General features: G+C 38.2%; 1 protein-coding gene across 3 annotated transcripts in view; it reads left to right on the top strand.

The window, feature by feature from the left end:
* HNMT (histamine N-methyltransferase) overlaps positions 1–22,033 on the top strand; it is a 35,920-nt gene extending 13,887 nt beyond the window's left edge. The window contains exons 1-6 of one of the 3 annotated variants that reach the window (XM_027132052.1): positions 666–906; positions 6,717–6,741; positions 9,442–9,549; positions 10,589–10,719; positions 14,036–14,129; positions 21,291–22,033. In XM_027132052.1, the coding sequence (XP_026987853.1) occupies positions 856–906; positions 6,717–6,741; positions 9,442–9,549; positions 10,589–10,719; positions 14,036–14,129; positions 21,291–21,646 (765 nt within the window). In that variant the 5' untranslated portion in view covers positions 666–855 and the 3' untranslated portion in view covers positions 21,647–22,033. Of the gene's footprint in view, positions 1–665; positions 907–6,716; positions 6,742–9,441; positions 9,550–10,588; positions 10,720–14,035; positions 14,130–21,290 lie in introns of those variants that run through there. The other 2 variants (XM_027132034.1, XM_027132044.1) reach the window with 2 other exon arrangements.
* The last annotated feature ends 3,630 nt before the right edge of the window (positions 22,034–25,663 follow it).

Raw genomic sequence — 25,663 nt, 5'->3', positions numbered from 1 at the left:
TTAATAATGAAATTGATTATCCCACATATCCGTCTTTGAGAATACGAATAGCACTTTCAAATAAATTTTGATATATTCATGGTTTAACTCTCAAGTGGGAAAGTCAAAATAATTCATATACATAATAATCATAATGGGTAAACTAAAGAAAATTATCTGCTCAAAGGGGACAAAAACAACTTAGGAGAAAATAAACCAAAACATTAACCTTTGCTTTCTCCCGTAGTGAGATATTTATTTTATTTTTACTTTACACTTCTATGTCTTGAGTTTTCTATAGTATTAATTTTACAGCCAGGGACAGGAAAAATAAACCCAATTTAAATTATAATTTTATAGTTGATGGTAAAGAATAGACTCACTGACTTCTGACAGTTCCTTCAGCTATTTGGCTGACGCCCAAAGCACTGTTCTGACACACGTTTTCATGACAATTTTCCTTTGGTTATTTCTGACTCACCGGTAATAATATTGCACCCATACGAATACTTTAAGAACAATCTCGCTTGTGTTGTAGCTTAGCAGATCTTTTCTTCAGAGCCCATCTGTTCTCCCGTGGCTGCGGCGAGGACATGGTGGCCATGATGATGAGAGTGAGGGTGATGTGGATCAAGAGGATGGTGGCTGTCGGCTCTCTGGTCCTTCAGGTCCTTGATGTTTTCTGTTGATTATTTCTTGCTTTTTTTTCTACAAGGGCAACAGGCTCTCAGACTGTACACAAGCTAGGGCTGAAAATTTTCCTTGGCAACATTTGTGTTTTAACCACTATTAATGTGGCGGGCCAATGGTGTAAGGGCCAAATGAGAGATCGTGAAGGTTAAGAGCGCGTAAGAACACGGATGCAAGCTGATATTGATGAAATCACACCAACTACGTGATTATCTTGGACTACCTTTGTCAGCTCAGGTAGTTTCATCTTATAAATCCTGTCTTTGGGCATGAAGAAGGTAGAAGAAAGTTGGTACTTTATTAAGGGTAATTCAATATAACTTATAAACATCATAATATGGTAGGTATAGAATTTACCTCTCTATGTATGTGATGAAGTAGCAAATATCTTTATGTTTAAAATGTATAAATTGAAAGGTAAGGCAAAACGCAGTCTTTTTTGAGTTGTTTATGAAATATCTCTACACTTCACTGTTCATCACCCTTTGGGACATTTTCTCTATGTTTGTGTTTCATAGAACATTTTGGTAGCATGGCTTTTCTTCTGAAGTTGCAAAGCAATCAGGCGGTATTGTTCCTGGGCCAACAGCCGGAAGACACATGAAAGTAAATGGCAATGCCCTTTTGGCTCAGAATTTATATTTATAATCCCCTTCCTGAGACTCTCCAGCTATTTTAATATTCTACTCTTGTCTTTCCATACTGACAGAACTGCCTCCATACTGAGGCTCCCATGGGACAAAAGAGAGAGAGACAGAGAGAGAGAGAGAGAGAGACAGAGAGAGACAGAGAGAGACAGAGACAGAGAGAGACAGAGAAAGAAAAGAGAAGGGATCTCGTCAAGAATCTTTTATCTTTTACACTGCAGCTCAGAATCAGATTGTTCTTGTTCTGGTTGCAAACCCATAGCTGAAATTATTTTTCATCACTAAGCAGAGAGTTATCTGGGCAATTTTTCTCCCTAGAAACAATTTTTTTGTACCTGATACTCTAGTAGAGGGAAAAAGGAAGATTGTAATCTTAATGCAACTGTAATAGAATAAAATTTTTCCTGCTGATACTCTAAAGAATTCACTTTTTTTTTTTTTTTTTTTTTTGCGATACGCAGGCCTCTCACTGTTGTGGCCTCTCCCGTTGCGGAGCACAGGCTCCGGACGCGTAGGTTCAGCGGCCATGGCTCACGGGCCCAGCTGCTCCGTGGCATGTGGGATCTTCCCAAACTGGGGCACGAACCCGCGTCCCCTGCATCGGCAGGCAGACTTTCAACCACTGCGCCACCAGGGAAGCCCTTCACATATATTTTGATATTAGAAATGAAGCAAGGATAGACGGAAATCAAATGGCTGGAGATAACTTGACCAGTCTTTAATCCTCCATTTTCTTGGCATGGAGGATGTTCTTATTTGGGGCAGCCCCAGGGTTCTCAAGCTGGGCTTTGTGTTTCATTGAATGTAGCTCAGTCAGAAAGACAAGCCATCACGAATACATGATGAGTGCTCTTTCACAGTGTCATTTTATTATGGAACTGCCCATTTAGAAAGGCAAATCTTCATTTCCTTCTTTCCCAGTCTCCTTCAGCCTTCTCTTAAATGTCACCTTTTCCTGGAGGCTTACATGACCACCCAACTGAAAATCACAGAGCTTCCCCTCATGGCTTCCCCTTGCTATTTTCTGCCTTGGTTTTCTCCACGGGACTTATCATCATACATAACGGTTGGATGTTTTTGTCTATTTTATTCATTGCTGTATCTCCAGTGATTAGAACCTAGCATTTAGTAGGTGCTTAAAAATATCTGTTGAGTTAATGTATAATAACTTCAATTTATTGAATTATGACTATATATCATGAACTGTGGTAAATTATCTCCATATAATGTCTTTAACATTCAGAGTGACCCTGCAGAGTAGACCATATTATCCCTAATTTACAGATATGCAATTTGAAGGGCAGAGATAGTAACAAATTTGTATAAGATATTTCTAGTGAATACTAAATTTGAGTTCAATTTTCTCTATAGCCTCTAACTTTTCCTTTTCATATTTTTGTTTTCCTTTTTAATCAAATGACCTTGGATTTCAAGCAAAAAGGCAACATTCCTCTGCTATCTCATGAAATATATCCTTGAAGTTCAGGGAGTGGAGAAAAGTTGTCTGGAAGATAATATCCCCACCTTTTCCCTATTTTTGAACTTTTTTAAGTTCCACTGTCAGGTTTCAATTATATGTTGTTCTTCAAATATAGGTATGATGCATTTAAAATATGGCCCATATGAAAGCAAGATATTATAACCACAAAAATATCTGACTGTGAAATTAAGTAAAACATTCAACTTAGGTCAGAAAGGAGACATGGGAAGTCATACTACAGGTGTAGCTGATTTGAGGGACGGAGTAGTACAAAGGAAAGAGATTTGCAAGGAAGGAGATTTTAAAAATTTAGTTTTCATTTAACTTCCCAAATCAAAAAGTCAGGATAGAAAATAATACAGGAGTGAACAGAACAGAAAAAACAAAACAAAACACCCACAACCCAGCCTAATAGAAAACAACCACAAAAAAACAAAACAAAACAAAAAACAACCCACAACTCAGCCTAATAGAAAATAATTTTTGATTCATGCTGACACATGTTTGGATTCTCCTAACTTTGCTCAAGCTCCACGTATTGATCAACTGAGAAAATCAGTTACATCATCATAAAATGCCCAGACTCCAAAATCATTAATTTGCTTCGCTAGTCACAAAAGGGGGTGTGGGAGGGAAGGGAAGAAAAGAAAAAAAAAAAAAAGAAGGATGGTATATTGGAAAGAGTTTGCTTAATCCCTATAATTTTTCCATTTGTCACAGGAAACTTTGCAGATTTTGTTCCAAAGCTTTAGGGGGAAACATGCAATAATAAGGCTTTAGTTAACTCAAACAGCTGCTGGCCTAAAGGCTTAGGATGTCATCAATAAGTAGTCTACAATTGCCAGAACCATGATCAAGCAGTGCCTAACCAGAGATCATATATGAAAGGAGACTGACTATAAAATGAATAAGTACTCCCTTACTCCTCTTAAATATTGTTTTCTGGACCTGAAAGTTAAGATTTCCAGAAGGCTCTGCGATGCACAATAAAAGCAGCAGACTGCTGGCTTCCACGTTTCTTTTGTTTACCCCTGAATTTGTGGAGAATTTCTGAATTATTTGACTGATTCATTTCTAGTTTACTTTCCCCCATTCTTTGGGCATACTAGTTTGGCTTGGGAGCTCTTTAAAAGCCTTTACAGGGCATTTAACGTCTGATACTGGAACACATTCATAATGTTATGGCTCCTATTCAGAAGGATCCAGCCGGGAAAGAACAAATGATCTTCTTTCTTTCTTTCTTTTTTTTTTTTTTTCGTTGTTTGAATCTCTTTACTGCTGGCTCGTGGTACTATAGGGTCTGATAACCCCTCACATGCTTTTCAGTGATTAATGATCAACCTGCTCAGTTGCTTAATCTAGCATTTTAGAGTCCTTGATACTTTTTAACAAACTCATTGGAATCAAGCCTTTGCTAGTGAATAAAATAAGTGCATTAAAGCAATAATTCAGATCAGGGAACACAAGGTTTTATCTGTGTTGCCAACTCCAATCAAATAACTGACAGCTTTTTTTTTTTTTTTTTTTTTTTTGCGATACGCGGGCCTCTCACCGCTGCAGCCTCTCCCGTTGCGGAGCACAGGCTCCGGACGCGCAGGCTCAGCGGCCATGGCTCACGGGCCCAGCCGCTCCGCGGCATGTGGGATCTTCCCAGACCGGGGCACGAACCCGCGTCCCCTACATCGGCAGGCGAACTCCCAACCACTGCGCCACCAGGGAAGCCCAACTGGCAGCTTCTGTCTGAAGGATTCTGATGCTACTGCTAGGCTCTGTGAGAAAGCCTGTAGTTAGCGATGTGTGGAAGAGTTCACGCCTAAGAGTCAGTCGGATGAAGTGAAGCAGTGAGGGGAGAGTCTTCCTGGCAGAGGAGAGAGCACAGGCAAAATGTAGCGAAGAGTCATGAGGTCGATGCCGGGGGGGGGGGGGGGGGGGGGGGGGGGGGGCGCGGGGGAGAGCGAAGCGTAGAAATACAAGAAATTCAGGGTTCCTAGAGACACGAGTTTCAAAACATGAAGTTGTGAGAGATGAGAATAAGAAAGAAGGCAAGGTGGTCTGTGCTCAGTTAAGGAGTTTGGACTTAATCCAGTTGATTAGTCATTAGAAGGTTTAACCTCAGAAATACTGGGCTTGCTTATTAGCTCAGGGTTTTAAATGGTTGTTGTAGTGATGGCTTTGAGGGAGACAAAGTTCAGCAGAGACAGGCTGAACTTTTAGGTTATTATTTTAGTATTCCAAGAGATAGGTAATTTGGGCCTAAACAAGGACATTGCTAGTATGGATGGAAAAGAGAAAGTAAAGAAACATTTAGCAGGAAAATTTACAGGTGGCCAGGGAGGGAAGATGAAGAAAAGAGCAAAGCTTGGATGTCTGGATGGAAAGTAAACAGGATAGGTGATGTATCAAGAAAATATTTGTAACTAAATTTATTTAGAACTGAATGCTACATGTTTAGACTATAATACTACAGAACATCTGAACTACCTCTCTACTGACTCTCTTTTATGGGGGAAAGAGGTTCATATATTTTTTTAAAATGCATTTCTCTTATTTCTGAGTGATACAAGAATGCGAACTACATATGGTATGAGATCAAGGAATATATTGTCTTATGGGAGATCTCTCTCTCTTTCCCTCTCTCTCTCTCTCTCTCTCTCTCTCTCTCTATATATATATATATATATATATAATCTCACAATAAGAAATAATAGAGTCTGTTATAAATAACAAACATAACACAGAAAATAAGTGCCTTACGAGCATGGTGACATTGTTTATTGTCAAACCCAGGATACTTTTAAGACTGAGAGTGGGAGGGAGTAAAAGGAGTAAAATTATTACAGTTTTTTGAAATATTTATTTATTGAACAAATTGTTTTTATTATATCGGTCAATTTATAAAATAGTTCTTTTATGTCATCAAAAAGTTTATGAATAACAAATGTTGGCAAGGATGTGGAGAAAAGGGAACCCTAGTACACTGTTGGTAGGAATGTAAATTGGTGCAGCCGCTATGGAAAACAGTATGGAGATTCCTCAAAAAACTAAAACTAGAAAGATCAAATGATTCAGAAATTCCACTCCTGGGTATATAGCCAAAGAAAACAAAAACACTAATTCGAAAAGATACATGCACCCCAATGTTCACAGCAGTATTACTTACAATAGCCAAGATACGAAAGCAACCTAAGTGTTCATCAACAGTTGAATGGATAAATAAGATGTGATACATATATCACCATGGAATATTACTCAGCCATAAAAAAGAATGAACTTCTGCCATTTGCAACAACATGGATGGACCTAGAAGGTATTTGTGCTAAGTGAAATAAGTCAGACAGAGAGAGACAAATACTTGGTTATCACCTATATGTGCCATCTAAAAAAATAAAATGAAAGAATGAATATAACAAAACAGAAACAGACTCAAAGAGAACAAACTAGTGGTTACCAGTGAGGAGAGAAAAGGGGGCAGGAGCAAGATAGACGTAGGGGATTAAGAAGTACAAACTACTATGTATGAAGTAAATAAGCTATACAACAGCACAGGGAATATAGCCAATATTTTATAATAACTACATATGAAGTATTATCTATAAAAATTTTGAATCATTCTGTTGTACACCTGAAAACTAATATAATATTGTAAATCAACCATATCTCAATACAAAAAACTTTAAAATATAGTTATTTTTTAAAAAGTATTTTCAAAAATAAAACTGCAGTGATAATATGTTGTTAGAAATTAAAGAAACTTGGGAAACAAAACCAGATGGGACATTAGCACCAGGAGCAAGTACAACTGTCCCTGGCAAACAAGAAGTGTGGTCACCTGACTTATGAAGTCAGAACTGCATTTTACGTGCTACCCGCTGAGGAAATAATTTCATTATCTCCTCTTGTTGTTCATTCATTTCTTCTAGGGACCCAGCAGTGAACGCACAGAAGGTTCGTGTCCACACGTGGGCTCACACTCTATAGAGGTTGTTACATGAACCTACGGGTTCCGAGTCTCCACTGCAATTCTGGCATTGTGTCCTCTGTCATTGCCATAGGAGGCGGGACTGGGTGGCTCTATGGTAGAACATTCTGCAGGTTGGGAAAGGGACAAGATTGGAACGAGCCCTGGGGATGTGCTAGATACATTCTTCCATTTGGGTAGATCCCACTATCTGAATTTTAAAATGTTGGGTTTGGGAGCCTCAGAATTAATGATTTTTTTAATCTAAAATATATGGCTAGGCACATAGCACAGGGAGATCAGCTTGGTGCTTTGTGACCACCTAGAGGGGTGGGATAGGGAGGGTGGGAGGGAGGGAGATGCAAGAGGGAAGAGATATGGGGACATATGTGTATGTATAACTGATTCACTTCGATATAAAGCAGAAACTAACACACCATTGTAAAGCAGTTATACTCCAATAAAGATGTTAAAAAATAACAATAATAAAATCATTGCATGTTAATAGAAAAAATAAAATAAAATACATGGCTAGGCTGATAGAGGCAAGAACAGAACTTTTGGCCTCTGGGCCTTTGGGGCAAGCTGGAATCTCTCTATTTCTCATTAGCCCACAGATTTTCCTATCAGCCTTTTGCCTTAGTTATCTTTTGTACCCTCCAAAAATAATTACTGTAGAGAAAAACTTCCTATGTCCTTTTAGTATTTGGTGTTTTCCTATTTCTTAGTATGAGGCTGTTAGAAAAACAAACACTTCGGAGTCAGACAAGTATGCCGTAAACTTTGGGCACATTAATGTCCCCTCGGTGTCAAATTACTCAAATCACCTTATCTAGTTGGGAACAATACTGTGGCGTTTGTGATAGCATTGTGGTCAGGATTAAGTGAGATGTTTCAAGTCAAGTGCCTAGCACAGTGTTTGACAAATAATAGGCGGCCAATAAATGACGGCTAGAATAATGATTAAGGAAGGACTAAAAGGTGTCAGGTCCAGCTATGGAGAAAACTGTCACATAGGCTTCTTCATCCTCTGTTTCAGCTTCCTTCCCATATCTTCTCCCCCCTAATCCCCACTGTCTCCCATTACCAGTACTTGGGACTCTCATTATACCATTAGACGGCCCTCTTTTCCAAGTCTAGCATCTTTTGTTCCTGATTTATCTTCCTCATCTCCTTCTTTTCAGACCTCTCAGTCTTATGACCTATGCTTTTTCCGCCCGCCATATCTAACCTTGTAAAGGTTCTGTTAATGCCATTTATGCCAAAATGTTAAAGACTAATGTCATTTTCATATGCTAGTCTTGCCAGCACATAAGTCTGTTTTAGTGAAAGTCAACATGATAACTAAGAGAATAAAAGTGCAAACTTAATTTGGAGGCATCAGTAATAGGGAAAGAAGAGAGATTTTTAAAGAGAAGGACTCAATGATAACGATAAAAATGACGAACAGCTAACATTTATTAGGTGCCAACTCTATTTTGCACCGTGCTTTATAAGCATTGCCTCATTTAATCCCCTCACCCAATAAACTATGTACTATTAATATTGCTGTTTTTCTCATGAGGAAAATGCACCTTGGAGAGATAAAGCAAATTTCCAAAGGTCATAATACCAAGTAAGCGGGTCAGACAGGTTTGGAACTCAAGTCTATCCAACTTACCGTCATCTATCTCTCTTACATAGTCACCTACAGGCTAAATTTTCATCAGGGCAGGTATCTATTTGCTCCTCTTATCATCATTTGCTAAAGCCTGGTGTAGTGCCTGGCACATAGTAAATAATCAATCATTGGTGCATGAATTAATGCATAAATATCAATTCTGCCATAACTTCCTCTCCATTTACCTCTCTGGGATCACCTCTTGCATGGAGACACTGCCTTGCCTAACATTCCAAAACTCTGAATTGCCAGTAGTCCCACATATACGATTCTGTTTCCTGACTTCCTGTCCTCTCTACCTGCAATTCCCATTTCCCCAGAAGCCCCTGGGCTAACTTCCACTTACCCTGTAACAGGGAACTCAGGAGTGATCTGCCATGAAGCTTTCCCTCTCTCTGGCCTCTCCTCCTATCCTCTCCCTCACTGTCTCCTTTCTCCTTCCCACCTTGGTCCAACCCAGCCAGAGTTCTTTCCATGTCTGTCTATACCACTAGACCATGGTGTTTTTGAGGGCACATGTCTGATATACTTTTTTATCCTTTTTTATACCTGACATATTTTGTATGTGACATATATTTTGTATGCATCTGGCCTAGCCTAATTGATCAATTCTATGGCATGTTTTTTTCATACTTAACATCTCTGAAATTGATATACATCTTCCAGTTGATGAAATCTTAAAATTATAATTGACGGTGTTTTTTCTGATTTAGTGACATAAAAAGAAGAGCTGTTTGCATCCTATAATGAAGGGCATCTTAGGCTTACTGTAATATAATAATTCATATTAAATGAAGGCTATATGAATGAATGAATGAATGAATAGCAATCATAGCCCTCCTCAAATCACATTATTCTTCCTACTTACAACTTAGCTGTTCTGCATCATAGACATTGTGGCAGGGCAACAGCTGAGTATTATTCTTTCTTTATGCTGGGCTTTCCTAGAGATAATAAACTCGTTCAAATTATTCTGACTCATTTCTTTCTGGACTGAGGTGATCTGTTCCCTATGCTTTTCTTCCAGGTGAAATTGATCTTCATATCCTCTCCAAAGTGCAGGCTCAATACCCCGGAGTCAGTATCGACACTGAAGTGGTGGAACCAAGTGCTGAACAGATCTCCAAGTACAAAGGTACTTGTAAGCCACGGTGCTGTAGATCAGATTCTGTTCTGAAAGGCCTGTCATCCCAGATGCGGCCCTTCAATCATTAACAACACAGCTGCTGTGGTATGTTCTTGGTAAACTTATTGAGAGAAGAACCTGATTAATTTGTTTTCTTGGCAGGAATGACGAAACATCTCAGAATATAAATAGTGATGAGAATCCCCCCCCCCTTTTTTTTTTTTACTGACTCTCCATCCCTCCCCTGGTCGTCAACTATTATTTTTGATCTTTATTCTTAGAGACAGAGTCATTAATTCATTCAGAGGTATTTAAACAGAATCCTTGCCCTTAAAGAGCTTACGTTTCATTGCTTACAGCAGGAATCAGGAAACTTTTCTTTAAAAAGGGCCATAGAGTAAGTACTTTAGACTTAGGTGGTCTCTGTCACAACTAATCAGCTCTGCCACTGGAGCCCCAAAGCAGCCATAGACAGTACATACACTAATGAGTGTGGGTATGTTGCAATAAAACTTTATAAACACTAAAATCTGCATTTTATATCATTTTTACCTATCAAGAAGTATTATTCTTCTTTTGATTTTGTTCAACCATTTAAAAGTGTAATGGCACAAGATATGAAAGAAGCATGAAATCAGAAAGTAGTGTATATTTTTAGCTTGCAGTCTATTTAAAAATAGGTGGTGGGAAGATATGGCCCATGCCATGGTTTGCTGATTCCTGACTTACAGAATCATATCACCTGTCTTACATCAATTTTCCATTGATAAAATTCACCAGTTGATTTCCCATTAACACCAAGATAATAGTACCTATGTCTGATCAGGATTCTCATAATTATTCCTCATTGACTCCATTCTCTAATTTCATTTAACACTAGAGGAAAAACTAGGATGAACTCTTTGGTCTTCTGGAGATTTATAAAAAAGAAAAATGTGCTTTCTATCTGCTATGTATATAACACTGATTGCATTAAAATTCTAAATGGAAATGGGTTCCGAATTTGCAGTTAAAATTGATGGTGTGCCACCTCTTCTCCGTATTTTAGAGCTTGTAGCCAAGACATCAAACCTCGAGAACATAAAGTTTACTTGGCATAAGGAGACATCATCTGAATATCAAAATAGAATGATGGAGAAAAAAGAACTTCAGAAGTGGGACTTTATTCATATGATTCAGGTAAGAAATATTTATTGTTATACACTCTCAGAAGAAAGATTTTTCAGAAATATTTCAGAGTACCTAATATTTTAACTTTAAAAAGAAAAATGAAAATCTGATTTCTGATTTTACAAGTGACCATTATCTGTCCAAATTGAAGTTAAAGATGTTGACAATACTAAGAGATTCTCTGTAACATTTAAAAACCCAGTTTTCTCTATGCAAAATACCCCCATAGTTACTGATTTTTTTTTTTCAATGCTGGCTTAACTTTTGTGGGATTGAAAGTTCATAGATAGTAGAGTGTAAAACATCCTAACACAATTCTCCAGTAACTCTAATGGTCTGGATGGACCAACATCCCAGAGTTTTTCTGAATCCTCTTGTTTTTGCCTTCTTTTGATGACCTGGCTCATGTGCACATGACAGAAGGGCAGGCTAGATGATTTCTCAGGTCAACAAAGTGTTACTCACATTAGTCAGTCATTACATAGGAATTTATTTCCATGGTCCAGCACTTATAGTGTATTTCTTAGAAATATGATAGTATATTTCTTAGAAATACAATAGTGTATTTCTTGGAAAGGGGGAGACAATTCAGTAGGTGGTATGGGGACATACTTCCAGAGGTCACTGACATATCTGGATAGCATATAGGTGTATAGGCTTTGGGTGTTGGCTACCATTAAAAGATGTGTATATTTTAGAAATACCACGATGAACAACAAGATGCTTTTTGCTTTCTATAGTCCACAAGCACAGTCATCCCAAAGGAATAAAGTTTTTAAAATCAGAGGAAGAAATGACTCCAAGATCAGCATATCCAGGCAATCCTACATCTTTGCTTTCTTAGCGGACAAAATCTTTTACCTATAAGGGAGTCCTAACATTGCTCAGCAAACCTATGTTTCTCTACTAGACTTACTTTCCCACCTTCTCAAACAGCTGGCCCTTGAACAACACAGGTTCGAACTGCATGGGTCCACTTATATGTGGATTTTTTCAATAATAAATGTTACATGACTGACGCAGAACCCCAGAAACAGAGAAACTGCATATAGGGAGGGCCAACTCTGTGTTATGTGTGAACATTTGTGCACAGAGTGTTGGTGTTCCTAACCCCTGCCTTGTTCAAGGGTCACCTGTATAACTATCTCATACCTCCCTCTCTCTCCTTATACCTCCTGTAATCCCTCCTCCACCACTCATTTCCAACTGATGACCTCACGTCCTATTCTGTAGCAAAAAGAGAAACCATCAGGTAGAAAATCATCTTTCACTCTCCAAATCTGCAAACATAGCTGCACCTGTACGCACCATGTCTTTCTTTCCCCTTATTACAAAAGCCTCCCTTTATCAAAAGCCAGTCCCTCCACATATGCTCTGGATCCCATTCTTATAAAATTCCTCTTTTTTTTTTTTAGCATTTAAAAAAATCTGTATTCTACAAACATACCAGTGAATGCTATAAATAAGGGAATATGACATAAAACAAAATGAAAAATATATGTGAGACTGTTCTCTTTAGTGTACAGAATTCATGGCAGTTGCTGCACTATCTAGCTACTTAAATAGATCTATATCTATAACTATATTTATATCTATATCTATATTTATATATATATATAATTCTTATATAATGTTGCAGCTTCAGAGATCATTCACCAGTTTCTCTCAAAAGCTCCACGTCTGTTCTTTCTTTCTTACAGCAACTCTGCTTCCTCTACATTACTCCTCTGTCCCTCTCCATCTACTCTGCATTTTTCTGTGCTATTTCTCTGTCTCTCTATTGCTCCTTGCGGTCCTAGCATTCTCATGACATCCTTCAACTTGATATTCATAATCAACTGCAGAGATTCTGTGTCTATTAGATCAAATTTCAGAGCATCTGCTATGACCCGCCTCCTCTTTTCAGCCAGGTCATGTCAGGGATGGTTAGCCATCTTGTGGCTGCATCTGGGTGCCTGTCTATGTATGGTCCCTGTGATGAACAGCATGGAGTGACATGATACTAAATACGGCCTGTGACGCTGCACAAGCTGTGTGCAGCTCCACTGTATTTCATTCATTTGTGTGAGAGGGGCATAGCTTAGGTTGTTTATGCTTTATGCAATAAATTCTATCATGGCATCTACATAAAACATTGAATTCTTGTTTAAGAGAGCTGAAGATGAGATGTAAGAAGTGTCTATGGGGGTAGATTCCAGGGATGTAAGTCCTTAGGGAAAATTTTCTACTGCCAATCTTTAATTCCAAGCTCTATCGTGTTGGGTGGAAAGACCTCTCTCTCCCTGCACTTCACCTTCACCAGAGATGGTTCAGTTATTAAAAATGGGTGGGCTTACTTCACTCTGGGTCAGAAAGAGAAAAACAAATACCGTATGCTAACACATATATATGGAATAAAAAAAAAAAAAAAGCTACTGGTGAACCTAGTTGCAAGGTAGGAATAAAAAGGTAGACATAGAGAATGGACTTGAGGACACAGGGTGGGAGGGCAAAGCTGGGGCAAAGTGAGAGTAGCATCGACATATATACACTACCGAATGTAAAATAGTTGGCTGGTGGGAAGCAGCCGCATAGCACAGGGAGATCAGCTGGGTGCTTTGTGACCATCTAGAGGGGTGGGATAGGGAGGATGGGAGGGAGGGGATATGGGGACATAGGTAGGCTTATGGCTGATTCGCTTTGTTGTGCAACAGAAACTAACACGGTATTGTGAAGCAATTATACTCCAATAAAGATCTATTAAAAAAAAAAAAGGGTGGGCTGACTCCTAACACCCTGGAACCATGCATGTAACTTTAGGCTTTATCCAGTCCATTTCCCTAGAGAATCTGTCAACATCAAAACCTGTCACATTTTCCATGATTTTAAAAAAATCATCTGTGAGCCTACGGTGAAGCTAGTGCAAAGGGCTTAATTTTAAAGCAACGCTCCATGAAATGGAATGTTTCTACGGTGCCAGCACCATTTTTGCCCAGAACTACTAAAACTCACAAAATATAAAGTGAGCATTAGAATTCAGTGCCCCCATGTGGAATGCAGACTGTCTCGAGCTATAAATGTCTGTGTTAATGAAGCCAGAAAGAGTAAAGTTTAAGCTGTTTGACTCTAGTTGAGTAAATACCATAGTTTCCCCTCTCCCCAAATATTTTCTCACACTATTATTCTATGTCTATATATAACATCTTTAATTTTTAAATTTCTTAAGTGTTTTGTTGAATAAAAATCCACTCAACTTGAACATCAAACCTTCTAGTGAGTATTTAGTCCAAGCGACAAAGACATTGACATAGAAAAGCATCTCGTTTCTCTCTTCCTTCACTTCTAGATGCTGTATTATGTAAAAGACATCCCAGGCACCCTGAAATTCTTCCATAGTCTCTTAGCTACCGGTGCTAAGATTCTCATTACTCTTGTGTCCGGTAAGTTATTTTCCTTCAGCCTGAATTTTGAAACAGTGATAGCGCATGGATACATGTGTTTGGAGGCAGCTGGTATATTTCATCTTCATTATGAAATTCCTGATTTGGCTTCTGATCAGAGTCAATTAATTAACACAGTATTAGGAAAATCCTTCTCAACAGCTTTCCATTTAGGAGTTCCAGTGGAATTGAATGTCTGTTTACTTCTTTCTCTCGAGCAAATATATCCTTGTTGTCTCTATATAAAAAATATTTATTTAACATACAGCAAATACAACGGATAGGAATGTTTTTAATGAGACTAAAAATAGTAAATATTTCTATTTACCTCCTTTTTGTCTCTTGAATGTCTTTCTCTTCTGTGATGTTTATTAATAAATATCAATAAAATAAAGGTTTAAATATTTGGGACACTATCCTATTTGATTAATTTGCATTTCTAGAGCCATTATCAATGTTCATTTAGGTTTTCTCAAATAAGTATCAAAAATGGTCCCCTTGTTTTGTTTTGTGTTGTCGTGTTATTTTCCAAAGAAGGCATTTGATCATGTCATGTTGTTTCCAATGATACAATAAGTACCACACAGAGAACATAAGTAAACAGATTAGCAAATGAAACACTGACATTGTTGCATGCATTAATTCATTACTTCTTTCATTCAGCAGTCTTTGTGGATTGTCCACACAGTGCTAGGCAGGTTCACTGCACGTACACAGCAGCCTCTATCTCCCTAAGCTTATACCAGACCCTGTACTCAGAAACCATAGGTCGCAAAATGCATTTATTCTTTTCTTTATAAATTTATTTATTTTTGGCTGCATTGGGTCTTCGTTGCTGGCCGTGGGCTTTCTCTAATTGCTACGAGCGGGGGTTACTCTTCGCTGTGGTGCGCGGGCTTCAGTAGTTGTGGCGCCAGAGCTCAGTAGTTGTGGCTCACGGGCTCTAGAGTACAGGCTCAGTAGTTGTGGTGCATGGGCTTAGTTGCTCCCCAGCATGTGGGATCTTCCCGGACCAGGGCTCGAACCTGTGTCCCCTGCACTGGCAGGTGGATTCTCAACCACTGCGCCACCAGGGAAGTTCCCATGTATTCTTAAATATGAGGAATGGCTTTAAGGATGGCAAACATAGCTGTTGCCTATAATCCTGGGTTTGAACTCATGTGGGAGTTTGGCAAATGAGAGTTCCTGTACACAACCTCTTCTCTAAGGGAACATTTGATATACTATTTTTATCTCAGGTTAGTTAAAAATACTCATTTGTGTGGGAGAGTTCTATCTTACCATTTAGAAGGGCTTCTGTAAACTGGATGTTTCCCACCAACCTCTCTCTAAATTAGGACACTTGGGTAAAGCACTTTGTACTGCATTTAGGAATACAGAAGTCAATTTAGTTATCAACACTGAGGGCAGTCTATTCTTGATAATCTGTGTCAATAATAAAGAAACGGTGTTGCAGACAGAAATAGTAATTCATCCAGTAGTCATATATGTTTGATTTTAGGATATATTTCATATCAAATGAAGATCTACTGTTATATATATTTGGTTTATGCTTAAATATTTTCAGAAGTCAAGTATTGGAGTGTCAGAAGGCAGCTCTCTATGAGTCTATGCCTACCAATAAGAAAAAGCCAGCCTAAGGTTTAGGAAGTGGAATGAGCAGTCTACAAGCAACTGAGAACGGACTAAGTGCCCTTATGGATACAGTATTCTGCTGGCTACATCATGAATACGTTAATAGAATCCGTGGTTAATCGGCATCAGGATACGTGCAAACCAAAACAGGTCCAGTGAAATGCAGGATGAGACATAAAATCAAGAATGCTGAGGCGCTTCCTAGCTGTGTGAACTTGGTCTGTGAGTCTTAGTTCGTGCAAGGCCTATTTCCAGATAATCATACCTACATAATACGGCATCTATGCATACATTTAGTTCACAGGTACTATGTCTATATACACTCATGGGGAAAAACAAATCAAAGAAAGGGAGTAAAAGTGCAAAAACCAGTTAGCTTTCATAAAAAAAGGTATTTTGAGTCAAAACTTATTCATTCTGTAGTTTGACGGTGGAGATGTTTTACTAACTTTTTCAGCACACAGCTTACAATTTTTCATTACTGCACACAGCAGTGGGAGGCAGGTATCCCAAAGAGGAAAACACTGGTAACACACAACCCTCTTAACTCCGTGCTCTTCCTAAGATACCAGCTCCTTACTTCCCCCTTCTACCCCTCTTATGTGTTACCTAGAGCAGTTTAACTCCCTTTTGCTCTGCCTCTCTGACCTAGATAAACCTGTGCACCTATAAACCCATCTTAACAACAGTGTATTTCTCTGAGATAAATTCTGTTGGCCCCTCGGTGTGTGGAAGTGCCTATGGTCTTCTTTTTTAAAAATAGCAAGAACTGCTTTGTCGTATTAATAAAGCTGATATAAACATATGGGTCAACTTTCAGGAAAATAGAGCATAGTCAATTTCCAACAGTGAAAACAAAGTTAATCGCAAGAACTTTCCAATCAGATTTGTTTTATATCGTTGTCAATTAACATGTATAGAATTGATCCACATTTTTATTAGTCACTTTTTCATTTGATGATATCACTGCAAATCCCTATCTGCCTGACCAGTCTTTGGATAGCAGACAGGTTTGGGAAAGCTCCCCAGGTCTGCTGAGGTGCCTGATCAACTTCCTACCTTACCGCTGTAGAAAAACCATTACCCTAAACTACCTTCTCAGCCCCAACTTGAACCCCCATTCTTCATACTTGCCCAATGAAAACATTCCTTAAACTTGAATATTACCCTAAAACTTGAAACAGCTACACCAAAATGGTTCACACTAGGCTCCGTTTATATCACATTTGTTGCAGTCACTTTCTAAATGGAATTTGCTTCATAATTACCCAGAAGTGAAGAAGCCTGTTTGTGTATTTCCTTTCTTTGGGGGCAATATTCTCATCCACAGCCTCACTGCAATACAGCAAACTGAGTACTCGACGCCAACAGAGTCAGACAAGCCTAGATCTAGTCACTAAATTAAATTTCTAAGAACGCTCATCAAGCCAGTATCTCACCTAAGCACATAATGGTATGCCTGGATTAACATCTTGCTCTAAAAGGTCATCTTAAATATGCCCCACAGCTAAGGCTTCTGCCTGTCCATCCGAGTCAGACACTGACCTGTTACCGAACTGATGCGTTCTCTCTGTGAATAAACTGAAGTGCTCAGTTACTTGAGCACCATATGGACACCCATTGTTTGCAATTTATTAGATTCTAAGATAATGAAATACGGGGTCAGTTTCTAGATTTAATTATGCAGGGCACCTAGCTTGGTTAAGGTGACAGGTGTATTCAGCATATTCAAACACAGCCTACACTCTTGGTCCCAAGTTGACTGCATAGGACAGTCGTGTAGATTTGGTTCATTCAGCTTTTATTGAGCTCCTCTAGTTGGTCACTGCTAGGCTCCGGGGTTGCAAAGATGACTGTTACTCCTCTGCCTTTGAAAGGCTCCTAATCTAATGGAGGATTCAGACGTGTACATACTTTCAAAAAGGTGCTAAGTTCTGATCAGAGGCAGATAGGGAGTTTAAGGAGAGTTCCCGGAGAGCAAGAGGCTCTGCCTCTTATCTCTAGTCCCAGATCTTTGCAAAACCCTTGGCAACTAGAAGAAGACACCCAGTGAATGTGTTTGAATTGAACTGAATAATTGTTTATTATTTCTGCCTTATACTATCCCAACAACAGCTAGTTCTGAATGTCCATTCAAAAAAAGATACCATGTTTTAGCTAACATGATAGACATGGAATCAGAGAATACAGAAAGTTCTGGAGATTTGAAGATGGATTTAATAAACAGGAATAAAAGACTCAATAAAGAAGATACACATATTCACACGCACACAGTGCACACCGAAATAGGCAGAACAGAGGCTTTTCTCCAGTTCCTAAGTATCCATTAAAGAGTTAGCCCAGCTCAGTAAATATTTATTTATTTATAACAAACAGAAGTTCCTGATTATAATGATAAAAGATTTGATTTGGGGATGAAAAAGAAGAGAAATAAGAAGAGGTGGATTTTTAAAATGAGGAGTATCCCACACTAAAATAATGTTAGTGGCATGTTTTTCTGCAAATGTAGTAGCCAGGCACTCGTTGAGAGAGTTGCTAATTAAAATGCAACTTATCTGGTTACAGGAGACTAGCCAGGAGATCAGTGACATTTTCTGTCTTGCCCTCTCCTTATCTAAGGAAGGAGGCAAATCATGGTGTGTTATTTTTAATAAGGGGGGTGGGGGTGAGGGACCTGGTTTATATCATGTTGAAAACAAAAGTAACACCATATGTTGTGCCCACCGAGAGCCATTATGATAATGTATCAGTCAGAAAGTTTCCAATTGCTCAGCTCAGAAATGGCACTGAGTCACAGAACACTGACACCAGCAAATTCTCTGCAATTAGTGTTTGGTTCTTTTTTCTCTGCCAGGGTGAAAAAAAAAAAAATGATAACAGAGCCTTTCCTCAACCACCGAAATATTTATTTTCTTGTAGTCTTGTTTGCAGGCAAATTCTTATTTAGGCAGTCACTGTCTTTGGAATGAAAGATTTTTGTAGTACATGCTCATGACCCTCATTTTTTTTTCCACTGAACTGAGGTTTTATTTTTTTTCTGCTTCATTCCAATTCCACCTTCTTCTAGAGCTTATCCTGTAGTTATCGTTCCCTCTTCTGAAATGTTAGTGGAACATCAATTATCTAGGCTACTTATTATTTACCATTTTCTGCCTTGGTTATTCTCTTTTGTTGAGTTAAATCAGGAGACTTTAGCCAAGTCCATGGATGAGGCCAACCTCCTATAATTATATGCAGAATTGTGTGGCTATATAGTGTTTGTATACTTTTCTGGAGAGCCTGATTACTTTGATTACATCATAAAGGAGCTTTCGGAACCAAAAAAGTTCACGCCTTTGAAATCTTAATTTTTAATCCTGGAAACTCATAGAGTTGTAAGTTCTCTCTTATGTTGCTTTGGCCAAGGCCAACTTAATTTCCTAACACTTCAGCAGTGTTTACTACGTGCCAGTCATGGTTCTAAGTGCCTTACTTTATCAACTTGGTGATCCTTGGAACAATCCTATGAAGATATTCTATTATTATCCCTGATTTATAGATGACAAAACTGAGGCACAGGTTCATAAAGCTAGGAAGAGGAGAAGCCAGACTTCACACTCAGAAAGTCAGGCTTTAGACACCACTCTTAAATGCTGCACACATCCACTATCTCTGTAACAGCCCACTATTAGATGTGTATATTAGAAAGTCCATAAAGAGCTGTTCTTTTGTTTTGATTTATTAGTATTATTACAGATTTCTGAAAAGCAAATTTGTCTTTTTACATTCTCAAGATTACAACCAGCAGAAATACATTATCCAAGTAATTCCATATAATATTCATTTATTTTGTAAGCACCTATTACACGTCTGCCATGTGCTTACCATTGAGCAATGATTCACTTCAATTATCTCATTTAATACTTGCAGTTGCATTTGGGGTAAGTATGGTTATCTCTATCTTATAGATGAGAAAACTGAGGTTCTGGGAGACTAAATACCAAACCTCATCTCATTCATGAAGTGTCAGAACAGTCCAACCTATCTCTCCCACAGATGCTGTATCTCTTAGCTTCTACACTGGGCCAGGTTTTCAACTAAATACAACATACACTGCTAATATATCTTCTAAAGCTGGGGACAACATTTTTAGGACTCAACCTAGTTGTTACTGTCCAAGGCAGCATCCTGTAATTGTATAGACATGAGAGGCTATCCCATCTTTGGTCTGGGTAAACTACCATTGTATTTGCTGTGCTCTTTCTTTCTATTTCAATTTTTACTCTTAGACCCTTTCCTCTGAACCAGACTAACATAAACAACTGCCTTCCTCCTATCACCACCTGAATGTCCAACGGGGACCTCAACCTTATGTCTCCAAAACCAGATGCCTGATAACACATTTAAACATGTTCCTCCCTCATTCTTCCCATTTCCAATAATGGCAATTTTCTCTTTGCAGATGCTTGGGCCAAAATGACTGGGATCATCACTGATTCTTTTCTTTCTTTCACTATCCAAATTATTATTGTTAACAATATCCAAATCATTAGCAAATGGCATTGGATCTAGGAGTGTAATATATAAAAAATTCAACCACTTCTCATCACCTCCAATCTTGCTGGTGCAACGTAACATCATCTAACACCCAGATTATTGCAGTAGCTTTCTTACTGTTCTTCCTGATCTGTCCTTACGCCCCTATAGTCTATTCTCAATACAGAATAGTCCATCTGTGTGGCCAGAGTGACCTTATGAAAATGCAAATCAGGTTAAGTCACTCTAATATTGTGTTGTCCAATATGGAAGCCACAGTTGGCTACTGAAAGTGAAATGAATTAAGATGAAGTAACACTTAAAATTCACTCCCTTAGTCACACTAGCCACAGTTTACATGTTCCATAACCATAAAGTGGTCACTGGCTACGATACTGGACAACGCAAATATGGAACATGTCCAAGAGTCCAGAAAGTTCTATTAGACCACACTACAATGGCTTCTCATCTTTTTCCATATGATTTAGCACCCAGTCTACTCCTCACCATCACCCATACAACCTCCTCTCCTTCCACGCTCCCCTGTGTTCACTCAATTCCAATCTCACTGGCTTCCTGGCTAGTTCTTAACATGCCAAGCCTGTTCCTGCTTCAGGTCCCTTGCAGTTGCTCTTCTCTCTACCTGGAGTAATCTTCTCTCTGATATCTGTGTGGATTGCTGTCATGTCTCTGCTCAAATGTCACATTATTAGAGAGACTATCTGCGACCACCTGATATAAAACAGCAACCCATCCAACTCTTTGATCCCCCTTATTCCTTGCTCTGAATTGTTTTTCATTAGCACTCTGCACCATCTGATATATGATTTATTTACTTATTTAACTTTCTCTCCTCCCACCCCCTTCACTCCTTGAACTGAGCTACACAAAGGCAAGAATTTCTTTCTTTTAAATTGACTGCTCTATTCCAAGCATCTAGTGTACTGGTTGGCAGAGTAGGTAAAGGAAAAGAAGAATAGCTGAAAGCATGAATTTTGTTCTGTTGCACAGGAACCAGTGGCTGGGACAAGCTATGGAAAAAGTACAGATCTCACTTACCCCGGGATGACCTCTGCCAGTGTGTCACGTCATCTGACCTCATGCAGATGCTGGACAAGTTGGGGATTAAGTATGAGTGTTATGACCTTCTGTCTACCATGGACATATCTGACTGTTTTATTGATGGCAATGAAAATGGAGACCTGCTTTGGGATTTTTTGACAGAAACCTGGAACTTTACTACAACAGCACCACCTGATCTCAAAGCAGAAATTATGAAAGATCTACAAGAGCCTGAATTCAGTGTAAAGAAAGAGGGAAAGGTTCTTTTCAATAACAGTCTGAGTTTCATAGTGGTTGAGGCATAAATGTCCACCATGAGAATGTATTCAAAAACTATAGTTTGAACAATTTTGATCATTCACTTATTTGTGCAGTAAAATTATAAATATATCTCACAATATAAACAGAGCATTTTCTCTGATATGTAAAATCTAGAAAATCCCAAGATATTCTTGGACTTCCATGTGGAATCATATATGACACTGCTGGTCTTATCCCATCCCTTCTATCGGTAAAGAGACTACATGCTGTCTACACACCACATAATCTGGAAAAATGAGACAACTAAGTTTCACGGGCTTATTGACAATAAAACCCTTTCCATTTGTTGATTATAATGGAATTTCCTGGAATACTAATAAAATATGTGCTATGGATTTTTAAAATACTAATAAAGTATATGCTTATTGATACCTTGGACATTAAGAAAGCATATGTTTATTGATTTTTCCTCTTCTGTGAAGAAGTATTTCTCTATGTGCATTTCTTTATTGTAGTTTCTTATTTTTATAGATTACTCTAATTAACTGTGTTATGTGCTGTCATTTCCTCCCACTTTGTTTTCTCTTTTAATTTTGTCTATGATTTTGTAGTGTTTTGTTTGTTTTCTGCTATACTGAAGTTTTTCTACTTTATTCAGTCAAATTTAGTTTTTTTTCCTTTTTTAATTTCTGGACTTCTGACACATTTTAAAAGACTTCCTAAAACCAAGGTTTTCAAATATTAACATATTTAATCATAATAATTTTATAGTTTCACTGTAAAAAAATCTTTGATATGTTTGAAGTTTACATAACTATCGAGAGTGAGTTGAGAACAAGCTGATTTTCCTCAAAAAAAAACCAACCCATCTATATCAACACAACTGACAAAAAAAAAAACCACTGACTTAAAATACACCTTTTATCATTCACTAAATTTCTTGAAAACACTTGAGTCTATTTCAATACTCCATCATCCCTATGCCCCTCTGTCTTAAGATCTCCTCTAAGATCAAGGATCATCTTTAGGGCTTCCCTGGTGGCACAGTGGTTAAGAATCCACCTGCCAATGCAGGGGACATGTGTTTGAGCTTTGGTCTGGGAGGATCCCACATGCTACGGAGCAGCTGGGCCCGTGTGGTACAGCTGCTGAGCCTGCGCTCTGGAGCCTGCGAGCCACAACTACTGAAGCCCACGCGCCTGGAGCCTGTGCTCCGCAGCAGGAGAAGCCACCACAACGAAGCGTAGCCCTCGCTCGCCACAACTAGAGAAAGCACGCTCACAGCAATGAAGACCCAACACAGCCAAAAATAAAATAAAATAAATAAATATATTTTTTAAAAAATCATCTTTAACAGTAGTATTTCAGAGGATTTTTGAAGTTTTTGATAATCTTTATATTATCTTTAATAATAAGCATCTATCATTCTTAAAAAAAGCACACCTCTTAATTAAGTAATTTTATAATTAATAAATACATATATTTTAAAAATATAAGTAAATAATTACTACTCCCTGTTAGAAACAGAACAAAAGTAAGGTTTTACTAAAGAGGTCATGGACCCTGATTCACCAGTGATGAAACATTCAACATAGTATGATATTCACTCTTTCACATCACAGAGCTACCACTTAATGCTGTGGTATAGTCACTTAAAAAGGGTTAATGCCTTCCCTCAGGCCCAGGAAATACACTGGAGTATAGAACCTATTTCTACCCACAAATTACCAAGCTTTATCGTTCATAATAAGTAAAACTGACTTGCATTACTCTCTTTTCATGGACAACTTTATCAATATTTTTTTGAATTGTCAGTTGCAACAAATGAAATGACAGCTATCCAATCAGATTCCTGAATATGAACCCTGAACCATTCATCATACTGATACGTGCTACTGACAAAGGAAATCTGTGAAGCAGGCACGATTGATGGATATGGGCCATGACGACCCTGAACAACTTCACCAAAAAAAATGGAAATCAAGACTACAGAGCAAATTACGGTCTTTTCTAAAAAGCACATGTGCAAAACAAAAGAATAGAACTACCATGCTGCTTAAAGATGAAGAAGACTAGCCGTCTAGAGACAGATGTTTGTAAATATGGCCTTTTCCTCATACAGCCCTTACTATAAAATACGAGGATAAATAAATTCTCACCTGCTTCAATTTAATGTAATGTGAACAGTCAAGCCTTTTTTAAGAGAAAATCCTTAGGAGTTACCTACCAGTCAGTGGTGGAAAGATACAAGGGTACAACAGGTGCGAGGGATGGGACTATTGGCTTCTGCCTGCACTGCATGATATTACAAAGGACTTGAGGCAGTCACATATTGAATATTCAAGTCTGTTTTTGTGGTTCAGAAAAAAAGCCCACAACATGAATTTAGAATGTTGTTTTATACATCATCGTACATCTCCCAGTGCTTAACATGGGGCCATGCATAGAGAAGATGCTAAGTAATGGATTACTTTCTTTCTCAAGCACCTATCTTATACCTATGTGTTTATATTCTTGTTGTAACCACAGCTCAAGAAACCCAACAAAATTGTTTGTTGCCCTTAGTATAAACCTTAACTTATTTAAAGTGTTTCTGACACTTTTCTGCATTTGTTAGAGAGTCCTCCCAAATCCAAAGTATTAAGTGGAGCAAAGTATTTTAGGGCCTTGATTCTTGCTTATTGTAAAAATTGGCAACTTTCTTAATTGAAAACTCTGCCAAGGATATAAAATGGAGAAAAGACAGTCTCTTCAGGGAGTGGTATCGGGAAAGCTGGACTGTCTCATGTAAATCAATGAAGTTAGAACACTCCCTCATGCCATACACAAAAACAGACTCAAAATGGCTTAAAGACAAATATAAGACATGACATATAAAACTCCTAGAAGAGAACATAGACAAAACATTCTCTGACATAATTCATAGATAGCAATGTTTTCTTAGGTCAGTCTCCCAAGGCAATAGAAATAAAAGCAAAAATAAACAAATGAGACCCAATCGAACTTACAAGCTTTTGCACAGCAAAGGAAACCATAAACAGAATGAAAAGACAACCTATGGAATGGGAGCAAGTATTTGCAAACAAAGCGACCGACAATGGCTTAATTTCCAAAATATACAAACAGCTCATACAACTCAATAACAACAACAACCAAAAACCCAATCAAGAAATGGGCAGTAGACCTAAATAGACATTTCTCCAAAGATAACACAAAGATTGCCAACAGGCACATGAAAAGATGCTCAACGTCGCTAATTATTAGAGAAATGCAAATCAAAACTACAATGAGGTACCAACCTCACAACAGTCAGAATGGTCACCATTAAAAGTCTACAAATAACAAATGCTAGGGAGGGTGTGGAGAAAAGGGAACCCTCCTACACTGTTGGTGGGAATATAAGTTGGTGCAGCCACTACAGAAGACAATACGGAGATTCCTCAGAAAAATAAAAACAGAACTACCATATGATCCAGCAATCCCACTCCTGGACATATATCTGGACACAACTATTATTCAAAAAGATAAATGCACCCCTACGTTCATAGCAGCAATATTTACAATAGTCAAGACAGGGAAGCAACCAAAACGTCCATTGACAGATAAATGGATAAAGAAGATGTGGTACATATATACAATGGAATACTATGCAGCCATAAAAAAGAATGAAATAATGCCATTTGCAGCTACACGGATGGACCTAGAGATTATCATACTAAGTGAAGTCAGAAAGAAAATAACAAATACCATATGATATCACTTATCTGTGGAACCATAATATGACACAAATGAACTTATCTACGAAACAGAAACAGACTCACAGACGTAGAGAACAGACTTGTGGTTGCAAAGGGGGAGAGGGATGGGGGAGGGGTGGATTGGGAGTTTGGGGTTAGCAAATACAAACTACTATGTACGTAATAGGTAAACAACAAGGTCCTACTGTATAGCACAGGGAACTATATTCAATATCCTGTAATAAACCATAATGGAAAAGAATATGAAAAATAAAAAAATACATATAACTGAATCACTTTCCTGTTCACCAAAAACTACCACAG

The sequence above is a fragment of the Aethalodelphis obliquidens genome, unplaced genomic scaffold (genome assembly GCF_003676395.1).
Source record: "Aethalodelphis obliquidens isolate GAN/ISIS:26980383/991018 unplaced genomic scaffold, ASM367639v1 scaffold2, whole genome shotgun sequence".
In the NCBI taxonomy this organism is placed as follows: domain Eukaryota; kingdom Metazoa; phylum Chordata; class Mammalia; order Artiodactyla; family Delphinidae; genus Aethalodelphis; species Aethalodelphis obliquidens.
Note: the sequence above shows the minus strand (reverse complement) of the source record. Positions and strands in the feature narration are given on the sequence as shown.